The following is an 11,792-nucleotide window of genomic DNA, read 5'->3' as shown; positions in this document are numbered from 1 at the left end:
AAACGCATTTTCTTTCAAATTCGATTTCCATACTTCCATTTGCTAGACAAAATACCTAAAACGTATACAAAGGTTGCAGACTTGCGCCACAAGCAGCTTTGTACAGTACACACCTATTCGTAATGGCGTAAAAATAAGATAAATATAAAAGAGACTCCCGTCTATAATTATATTAAAATCTAATCTTAAATTTAAGAAACTGTATGATTCTCCACACTTATAAGTTCTAGATAATAATACCAGATGAAAATATTAGAATTATTTTATTACCTTTCTCCAGGTGTTCGGAGGGCTCTCGAGGTCGTGTATTCGAGAATTTGATCAAATACAACAGTACACCATAATTGCATGTAAATCTGCATATAATGTAATATAATGCAGTCATTATGTAATATATTTTATATTAAATGCTTTACCTGATTCGCAGCCGTTCCTAGGTCATTCTGTGTAAGGTTTAGGTGACACACTACTCAAAATAAACGATTCGAAACAATAAGACACACTGATTATAATGTTCGTCATAAGGAGTTCAATTGTCGCTCGCAGGATTCGGTATGGAGAGGTTGTTGCTGTGACGGGTGGTGCACATGCGTTGACTAAGGGACGACATTGTTATGCTGTCCAGACAGTCGCAGTTGGCTGCTTTATCAAAAGGTTATTTTGCGCATCGGAGAAGCATATTTTTCTCTTCGATGGCAAACATGGACCTTATACTACTAGACAAGAACTGTGTATTAAAGCATGCAAGTAACAACAACTCACAGTTGTGTACTATGCTGTCTTTATCGAAAAAATACGATAATCTGAATATCTTATCCCGCTACCCCGCACTACCATGCGTAAGAGTAATCGAGTAATCAAAAAGAGCCCTCTATATGTTGTTACACTTACCATACGCTCATTTCCTTGTGCAGTAGTAATATAACTGTATAAGCTCTATGCCATGGCGGCAAAGACCATTTTCGACCATACTTTTTCGCTGGAGGCATTTAAGGCGCCCTTNAAGGTTATTTTGCGCATCGGAGAAGCATATTTTTCTCTTCGATGGCAAACATGGACCTTATACTACTAGACAAGAACTGTGTATTAAAGCATGCAAGTAACAACAACTCACAGTAGTGTACTATGCTGTCTTTATCGAAAAAATACGATAATCTGAATATCTTATCCCGCTACCCCGCACTACCATGCGTAAGAGTAATCGAGTAATCAAAAAGAGCCCTCTATATGTTGTTACACTTACCATACGCTCATTTCCTTGTGCAGTAGTAATATAACTGTATAAGCTCTATGCCATGGCGGCAAAGACCATTTTCGACCATACTTTTTCGCTGGAGGCATTTAAGGCGCCCTTTACCATTACAAGTTGGTACTTGTCGATTTCATAATTCGTGATCGTATACCTAATATAGGTCTTATCTGTGGCCACGGTTTTATTGGGGTCTAGCCGTCTAGGGATTTCCGATCTCTACACTCGACAGTCTTACCACAGTTTATTGGTCTGTAACATTTTATCTAATTATTATTATGATGATCATTATGATTTATGAGCATATCGCTACACATTATAGGAATACAGAACGGTGATGATAAATGATAATTATATGAATATGTCATTGGGTGTAACACAAAGTATTGTGTGCTAAAAATAAAATGGTGGAAAAATAAAATATAATAATGCGCGAATATTATACAATAGGTCCGTCGACCAGCAGCTGTCCTACATCGGCTATAATATATTTTATTGTGTGCTGCCATCGTATAATTTGTATACCTGAAACCTGTACGAGTGCCTACCGCAATATAACGTTTCATAATAATAATAATTGTATTTTGTGTCGGTGTACCACATATAATATGTATACACATATACCTATTTGTGTTCGCCGTCCCACTTATTAACAATATTTTCGAGTTTTCGACACGTTCTCGAAATCCGTTCGGAGCTCCGAAGCTGGTATAAATGTATAATATTTAAAAAGCAAAACACCATTGTATTATATATTTTACCATAGTATTGTACAGGTACCTGCTACGGGTGGGCCGTTCACAAGTCACGAGGGCTGACCGCTGACCGAAAATATGTAGAGTTTGAAGTCGAAGGAATGGAGACCAAATGTTGGACTTAAATTTGGATCAAGGGCCGGTCAAGCATGGAAAACTCGGTGGGCCGAATTTGTCCAATCCGGCCTTGCTGCCAGATATAGATCAACATGTTTATTAATTTATTATTGTAAAATGCAACTACTGTTCGTAGATACACTACGGTCTGTATCAGTGGCGAAAAAAACCTAAAATAACCCTCAAACAGCCTAAAATTGACTTACCAATCCGGTAAGCACGATTGGGTATACCATATTACCATACGTCCTTACTCCTTTCTAGCAAGACGATTGAGCATGGAACATTTTATGCGACGTTGCCACATTCACGTTACTAAAATGTTGTCATTTATTTATTATTTTCAAGAATATTATTACAGCAATTATTAGGATACCAAAATTAAACGAGCCACAAGTTGTGAGCCGAGCCCAGCTTTATTGAGAATGTTGTCGAAAAAGCTAGAATTGTTTATACAAAAACTTCGACCAATGGGTATTCAAATCGTAAGAATACGGGGTAACTACTGGATAAGGTATGTATTTAGAAACAGATATCAAGGTATATCAATTTAATTTATTATTATTTTCAATTTCAAACCAGCAAGTATGAATACTTTATTCTTTTTATTACCATAATTATTATCAAGTAGGTAAATTGGTAGATCTATGAAATTTGACTATTATTGGCTAAGAAATCATGTTATCGTGTTATTTTTTAACTCTTACTCAATTTTTTTGACTAATATAGTTCAAAATTGAAAATGTCAACATCGCAGGTTTTCTTTTGTATTTCTATATCCTTTGATACTCCGACAAATGTGCTTAAGCGTATCGGAAAAAAGGTGCTTAATGTTCAATCGTGTTGTAGTCCACCCACCCTCCAGGCTCCTACCAAGAATTTATAATAAACACTGCAAGTATAGTATTACTGTTTTCCTACTGTGATTTCAGTTTCACATTTGAGCACCCGCAGATCAACCCACTCTAAACATTTTAAAAAATCGAAAAGCAACCGCTTTTAAAATATCATGTGACGTTCATTTCGCCACTGGCCTATAAGCCGCTTGGTATTATATGATTAATAATCATTGATTATAGCTGGTCTTGAAACGTTTATAAGTATTAATTATTATTCGAACAAATATTTTTACAGTCGTTTCGTATTTGATCAAGGTAAATTGTAAATCGTTGAGAAACAGTGCAACACATTTTAATTATATAATTTTTAAGGAATAGGTACACTTAACATGATACTCGACCGAGGTGCACTGAAATGATGTTTTTCAGAGTTTGTCAAACAGTATAATAATTATACACAATATCGTTCGAATATAAATGTTGTATTCAAAAATGTTAAAAACAACTCTGTCGCTGAATCATAATAATGTCCATTAGAGTTTCCGAGCCGTTTATTAATAATAATATTATTATTATCATTATTATGTGCTGTAACAATAATATAAAAACCAACACCTACCTACTTTGACTTTCTCTCCAAACATGTATATAGAATACAAACAGAACAGCTGATTTTGTAATGGACGTTGTATAGGTACTTTTCCTTGAACAAAATATTATTTTTCCTCTCTCCAAACGTTCTTTAATAAAATGGAATAATTAAATAAAAATACTAAAATTAGTACATTGAAAATAATGTACAAAGTACATGTTTATTCGTTATTTTTTTTTCAATTTTTAATATCATTATTATTAAGAACAGATTTGACAATAGAAAATGTTTAAACAACAGTACAGGCCACGACTTTCTTTTACATTTCATAAGCCAATTTAAATTAACAGTTATGCAATTATTAATTTAGAACTGTTTGGGTGCAAATTATTTAAATCCGCTAGTCATATTAAAAGAATGTTAACAGGCCGATAAAAAAAAACAATTTTAAAAACCAAACAATTCGTAGGCAAAAATTATTGTTCAAATAAGAAATGATCTATTATACATAACATAGTAAATAAATAAACTAATCATAAAATGGAGACAAATTTGATGATTGGTTATTTACATTGTTTTTAAAACAAAACAATTCTTAATAAATGTATTATCATGAGCAAAAATATGATTTTCAAATGGTATCAGTTATAATGTCGAAACAATGTAATATTGAACAGTGGTTTATATAATATATAATATTAAAAAAAAAATATATAATACTATACAAATTCTAGACATTTTTAGCTTCATATATTTCAAAATGAAAATGTAAAACTAACTAGGTACAAATAGAATAAAATACACAAAGATCAGTTGATACCATACGTACTAATTACATAGACAAAAATCACAATTTTAGTTTTTGAATAAATTAATTTTTTTCCGCTAAATAAAGATTTTTTTTTTAAAAATATATTTAAGTTCCAGTTTGATGTTTCTGAGCAGGTTCAATTCTCAAAATTATAAAATAATTTTACCAGTTGTATATTATACTTTAATGATTATACACAGTTCATATAAAAATTGGTCAAAAAACATTTTATTTCTTGGATAATAAATATTATACAATGCTGGCAAAAAGGGCAATAAGGGATACAATAATTTTAAGTCTTTTAAATTTATTTTTATTTTATGTTATCAGTTATCACCATAAAAGAAGCTCACAGTTTTCAATTTAAAATACTACTAAATTATATTGTGAAGTTCTATATAAGTAATATTTCATTAATAGTATTTTTCTAAAATTACTAAAGCTATATTAGGTATGGCCTTAACTATTCAATATGTACATTACCTACTTAGCACAAGTATTATATTATTATAATGTTTAATATAATAGTTGTGTATAAATTAAATTATTATATTAATTAATACCTATATCACGAATTTAAAACAAAAATAATATAATGATGTTATAATTGATGGCACCAAATTTTTCTTCCTACATTAAGACTGCCAGTTCTTTATTTAACAGTCTAATTTTTTTAACAAAACCAAAATATTTTTCCAATCATTAATTTATCAAAAAGTGGGACACTTAATGGGTCAACATATTCCTTTGTTTAGTGTGTGAAATTAAAATAAAAATTAAACTTAATTCTCTAAGAGGAATGAAAATTTATTATACATAGGTACGTTATTAATAAAAACATACAAGATTGTTTTGTCCTTTTATAGAAAAAAAAATATATAATAAAAATAATATAGTAATAATAGATTGCAAAATTGATAGGTTTTGTGGATTGTCTTGGAAAAACAAACTTTTAGAATCAGTACACATATATCTGTTTGAGCTGGTCCCGTAGTTCTGCGGGTATTTTGTATGCGTCTTGTTGCTGTTGCTTTTTGTGCACCAGTCTTCGCCACTTGCCTCGCAAGTTTTTCCGTAGTCCCTTGCGGTGCTCTGCGGTTTCTTCGATGGGTACACTGCACACCAATGTGTCCTGAAATCCATTAAAAATCCCGTCAGTTACATCGAAACAAAACGGTTGGAAGTGACCAATGTGGGTATAAAGAAACTTTGAAAATGTAGTGTTTAAAATTTAGCACGGCAGCTGAAATAATATCCAAGGCAATATTGTGGGTTACCGTAATAATATTTATGGTATTCATTTTGTTCTTACAAAACCAGTAGTGCGCACCAAATTATAACGTTTAACCTTCTACGGTGTGTAGGCATTCCATACACACTATCCTTGTCTTGATAATGCATTTCTCCCACTTGAACCGCAGATAAGATGAACAATATTTAATGATCTCATGTTTTCAATGAGCTCATTAATTATAAAAGAAAGGTTAGGTACCTACTCGTTAAAAATAAATTAATAATTTAGAAACTATGTGTTTTAAATGAAATCAATTATTATCGTTCGGTACCTACATCAATGGCCAGACTTTATCCCAACCTTATCATTTGAATTAAAACCGTCTACCAATGTATAGAGCTATGTATGTATAAGTCCAATGTAAGCAATAACCTCGGAAATAACCGATGTGATCGGACCCTACCAATAGCAGTGATGATTGTATTACCTGATCGGAGCTGTACAGCCTGTACGGTGAGTTATACCCATTGGTGTTTTTGGCTGCAGCGTTTTTGGCCGAATACTGCCAGAGGAACGGTAGAGGTACGGGCGCATCACCAACGTCACCCGATACGGTTGTGACAACGGCGACGTCGACAGGCTGGGCATGGGGCAGCTGACAGTCCACATTGTTGTTGTTGTTGTTGTTGTTGTTGATCGCAGTGTTGGCGGTGGCGACGGCTGTGGCCGCTGCGGTGGCCGCGGCAGCTACGGCGGTTTCCTCGCGTTTCCTAAGCTTGCTGCGAACCAAACGGACGGTTAGAAATTTAGAACCGTTGCTACCCACCATTTTCAAGCTGTCCCTAAGCGTGCTTATGCAATTGAAACGCGCTTTGGTCTGTTCGAGGGTACCGGTGGCCGGCGCTTTCGGATAAGCCACCACGCCGCCAAACGTAACGGTTTTGGCGGAGCACATAGCGTCACCGCTCGGGGAGAGTAACGAAAATAACGACGACGGTAGTATGTGCCGTTATTGGTGTCACACTTGTGTAGAGAGAAAGACAAAAACGTTTTCGGTGTGTTCAAAAACGGTACGACACACAAATCGCACGCGCACAAACACACACTCAAAGATACACTTAAACAATATTATAATATACGAATTTAATTTAATCGTATGATATTATACAGAATACGCTATTTTAAAATAATAATATTACGTTAACGACTAGTTTCACTATCACAGCCTCGTGTATGTTTCGACGAATATTATATAATAATATTATATTGTACCGGACGTCCGACGGTGCGGTTCTTCACCGAGAAGAATATTTCAAGTCTTGTTTTTTCGACACGATATATTATATATCATATAACCGACCGCCGAGGAGGAGAGAACGTCGGTGGTCGAAGAGAACAACAATTAATAGAAATTAAAAATAATATTAATAAATACACACGCGCGCGCGAGCGTCGCGTCTCGGGTTAGGTGGTAGACACGACGACGAAGACGAGTGTGGTCGCGGCCACGTCGGAAAAGACGCGGGGTTGTCGAACGGAGTTATTAACTGAACGGCTGGTGAGTGGGCCTGATCATTTTCCGGGAGCGTGTCCAAAGCGGTGGCCTCTGTAAGTGGTGATGGTGGTGGTCGCCTGCCGTGGACGACAACGACGACGGTACTTTGCGACAACCGACGCACATTCGAAACGTTTATGCGTGTGCACGAAGGAAACAACAACGCTACTTCGCGGCGAACTCAGATGACGACCGTCTACGGTTTGTGTCTTGGCGTCACTGTGGCCGCACAAGTAGCAGAGAGAGAGTGTGTCGACGACGGGACAGACCGCTCACACACTGCAGTCACGCGCAAAGTGCAACGACACTGCGACCGGCTGCAAGTGAGCTGTGGCGCGAGCGACTCCGCATGAGCGACTGGTCGTGGTTGTGCCGCGCGAGCGAGACGGTAAATGCGATACGGTGCCGCACGACGGCGAGCCGACGACGCCGCGTTGTAGCCGACGACCGGTGGGAGCGCCGAGCGCCGTCACCGCCGGTGTCAACCCTCCGCCGCAGTCGTCCCCGCCACACACCGCCGCCCGGACGCCACGTTGCCACATCGCCTGCGCCCGATGGCGGTGGTGTGCCCGTGCCGGGGTTGGGAGGGGGTGGCTAGACGGGACTCGATTCACGACGCGTCGGTTAAATCTTTTCTATAGTCGGGTACGTGTAACAATGATATTATATTATTATTATTAAGTCTGCATGGGTAATGTGGGTGAGTGTGGGTCTACAGCCATGGACGATCAACCCTAAAAACGTGTTTATTTGTGCGAGTTGTGTGAGTTGTGTTCGCTACCACTGCTATAACATTTCAGTTACATACTATTATTATTATTATTATTAGACCTTAACATATTTTGGGTGTACTAGAATCATGCTAAGCTTACGATACGAATTCAAGAATTCCCTACTTATATTCAAAATGTTTAGGTATTGCGAATAATAATAATTAATAAGCAAAAATGTCTACATTCGATATTTAGATAAATTCTCCTGTCATACAGCAGCTGCAAATTTAGTTGGTAATAAGATCTTTAGTTATAATTGATTTTTTTTTTTGAATATTTAACATTGACGAGTTTGAAAACCGTTCTTTTGTCACGCTAGTGCGTAGCTATTTTTTATCGGTCGTATTATATAGAAATCAATAGACTAGTATAAGTAATTATTAAGTATAGTAGGCACCTATTTAGTTTGGGATTCCAACAAAATAGTTGAGGGTGCCCACTAGCTCCCCTCCCCAGTTGTACCTGTGTATTAGTACGTCGTGTTAATTTGCAGAATGGTATGTTATTAATATATGTTATATTTATCCTATCTTCCCTCCCCTCCTGGCCATGGGTGCCATCGAAGTGTTGTATTATTTGAGTTTATGGGGAAAGTAATATTAATATAAAGAAGTGTGCATTATTCTGTTAAAAAATACCTCGAAATTCAAAATAAAACTAATTTATTATACCTACTGTATTATGTCGAGAATCTATTTTAAACAATGAATTTGTGAAAACGACTACTATAAACGTATCACACGCGGTATTAAAAAAAAACCTTTTTACATAATATAATATAAATATAAATTCACTGTACGGTCGCCGTCTGAGTCGTCGTATAGTCATCATTTTACCTAATGTTTTATGTTCCGTCATGTACGACTCTAAAACATATAATAATATGCGTATTATACCTTTATATAGTACAGTGAAACCTCTATTAATGGACACCTCTCAATAGTGGACCCTTCCCAATAGTGGACACTTCTAAATTCCCCGGCAAAAATGTATGCGCATAATAGGAGTTATAACCTCTTAGTAGTGGACACTCTTAATAGTGGACGTAGACACAATAAACTGGTACCAAATTAAAAATTACCTCTCATAAATGGACACAATAAATGTACATATCGAAAACGTTTAATAAAAACACTATATTTATCTGTTATATATTCGTTTATATTTAAAACCAAGGAAACAGAAAATCTAAGTGTTCGTGTTTTAGCAGAACGATTTTGCATAAGCAAGTCACAGGTAAATTTAAATATTTAATTATGTACATACATATTTTGTTTTAATTTATCTAAAAATAATTTAATGAAAAATATAGGTGAATAACATTTTACAAGATAAGTGTAATTTGAAAAAATATTACGCTATTTTTTCGAGCACTTCCTGATAAAACATTGTGTTTAAAAAACGAAATTTGTCGTGGAGGTAAAATAGCTAAAGATCGTTTAACTGTTTTACTATGTGTAAATATGATCGGGGAATTTGAAACTCCGTTAATAATTGGAAAATCACTAAAACCACGTTGTTTCAAAAGTGTAAATGTATCAACGTTAGGTGTTAATTGGAAAGCTAACCATAAGGCATGGATGAATCGAGATTTAATGACAGATTGGCTAATGTGTTTTAACAGAAAAATGGAGATGGACAATAGAAAAATTATTTTATTTCTAGAAAATTAATATTCCAATGTATATGTTCATATGTATACAGTGTACATATAGCCCATTTCCTATAGTGTCTCCCTATAGTGGACATTTAGTAATTTTTTGAAAATGTCCACTAAGTAAAGGTTTTCTCAATAGTGGACAACTCTCTATAGTGGACAATTTTTAATTCCCCGTGGCTGTCCACTATATAGAGGTTTCACTGTACACCGAATACCTCTGATGCATATCAGCTGCTGTCTACACGAATGATACCTGTGATATTTTTTATTTTCAATCATTATTGTTTTTTAATACTATTATACGTTTTCGGCGTTGGTTTTCTCTCGCACGAAGGTCCCCAAATGAATTATGAGCACACATACCGCGTGCTTCAAATGCCTGAACAAACCTCAGCCCATCATGATATATTTTCTACCTGTGCGCCGGTTTCTGTTCGTTATCGAAACACATAATAATATCATAGAATATTCGATAATCCGGAAACGTATTTCGTGGTTCCCTTCGTCGCTGTATATTATGTGTTCTATAGCTGCTGGTAAAACGTATTTTTTAAATAATTGTAATTCGTGAACCACCATCACCCCGACCCCGCCGACTGCTCCATAGGTATATATTAAATTGTGTGTATAAATATATGTATAGGTATATACACATCAGCTAATATTATACGCATTGACATAACGAAACACAAATATTCGAAACAAAACGACGACGTATATATCACGTGTATAATAATTATAATTATAACTCCTATAGGTATATATGTGTAGTATCAAATTTTTGAAATGTTAAATATTCAAGTGGAGGTATAAACGTAGTATACGCATCGATTTCGTTGTAGGTATATTATTATATAAACGTAGGTATAGACGTTACCAGTGCTACTACCTGTATTATTATGATTATAAAAAACATTTTTAAACCCTTTTTTAATTTGTTAAGTCAACATTTCAAATCATTCGATGGAATTATTATAATGTATACGTAATATAAAAATAAAAATGTTTTAGTAATGTTAATGTTTTGAAAGGTAAATTTTCTAGGTCTCACTATGTTTTATTTTAAATCATAATATAATGCTTACAGGTTAGGTTGAAATTATTATTATCTTCAGAAAGAGATGTACAATTATTGATCAAACAAAATTCAAGTCGATTCTCATTTTTCTCAAGTTGCCGTTTTAAAATCCTAATCAACATACATTTAAAAATTTTTAAAACCAGTTTGAGAATCTATTATTTTACTAGGTCGAAGCATTTCATGTATGCATTATATATCTATACATTCAACTCGTTTTCAAGTGAATGTTTTTATTAACTTTCATAAAAGCAAATGATATTTATTTTATAAACTTTATATTAATTTATGACATTTCTTATAGGAATAGTCTCCGGTCATCATCATACCTAGTAGGTATAGTACGACGTGTAATAATTAAAAATACTTATCAAAGAATAATTCACTTTGTCGAATGAGTATATTATAACATACGATACATATTATACAACAATAATCTATATAGTTCAGATATATAGTTTTGTGCATCAATACATAAGTAATTGAACGTGTTTTAAATATTGAAATTACTTCAGACCTAATCGTTTAAGCCTTTTTAAACGTACGATAACACAATGAATGAAATAATATTTATAAATTATCAATTGTTTTCAGATTAAAGGAAATCCAGTCATACGCTATATACACATACTCATAATATAGTCATCATATACGGTGGTATATTATATACTGTTGCAATACTATATTATAGTCTAAATACGAGTACCTATACCGAATTATTTATGTGAGCTTAATAAAATAAACGGTTGCGTCAATGATGATATTGTATACCCTCTGTGTATATTATACCCACGAACAATGATAAAAAAACATAATCAAATAATATATGTGATACGCATTGCACAATGCTCATAATATTAAATTCTCAGTAGATCAAACTACCTATACCTATATGGCTATATATGTATCCTGCTATAATCGTCAAAAGTGTGTCATATAGAAATAAATAATAATACACACATAGTTATCTTATATGATATGGGTATTATTATTATTATAATCTTTGACATTGTAAAATTTGCAAATTTTAGCGCTGCAGAGATTGTTCAAAAAACGGTACATCTGTTGAAATATAATTATAAAAATAAACTATAAAATTCTGTCGTGTATATGTCATAATAATAATAAT

At 34.1% G+C, this 11,792-nt stretch overlaps 1 protein-coding gene across 4 annotated transcripts in view; it reads right to left on the bottom strand.

Annotated features, from left to right (window-relative positions):
* Nucleotides 1-3,916: 3,916 nt before the first annotated feature.
* The window catches only part of LOC111030263, a 128,374-nt gene continuing 120,498 nt past the window's right edge, over nt 3,917-11,792 (bottom strand). For all 4 annotated transcript variants that reach the window (XM_022309676.1, XM_022309678.1, XM_022309679.1 and 1 more), the window contains 2 exons: nt 6,085-6,376; nt 3,917-5,495 (listed from right to left, as the gene is read on the bottom strand). In XM_022309676.1, coding sequence (XP_022165368.1) covers nt 5,322-5,495; nt 6,085-6,376 — 466 coding nt within the window. In that variant the 3' untranslated portion in view covers nt 3,917-5,321. The remainder of the gene's footprint in view (nt 5,496-6,084; nt 6,377-11,792) is intronic.

The sequence above is a fragment of the Myzus persicae genome, unplaced genomic scaffold, assembly GCF_001856785.1.
Source record: "Myzus persicae strain clone G006 unplaced genomic scaffold, MPER_G0061.0, whole genome shotgun sequence".
Classification (NCBI taxonomy): Eukaryota; Metazoa; Arthropoda; class Insecta; order Hemiptera; family Aphididae; genus Myzus; species Myzus persicae.
This window is presented reverse-complemented; position numbering and strand designations above follow the sequence as displayed.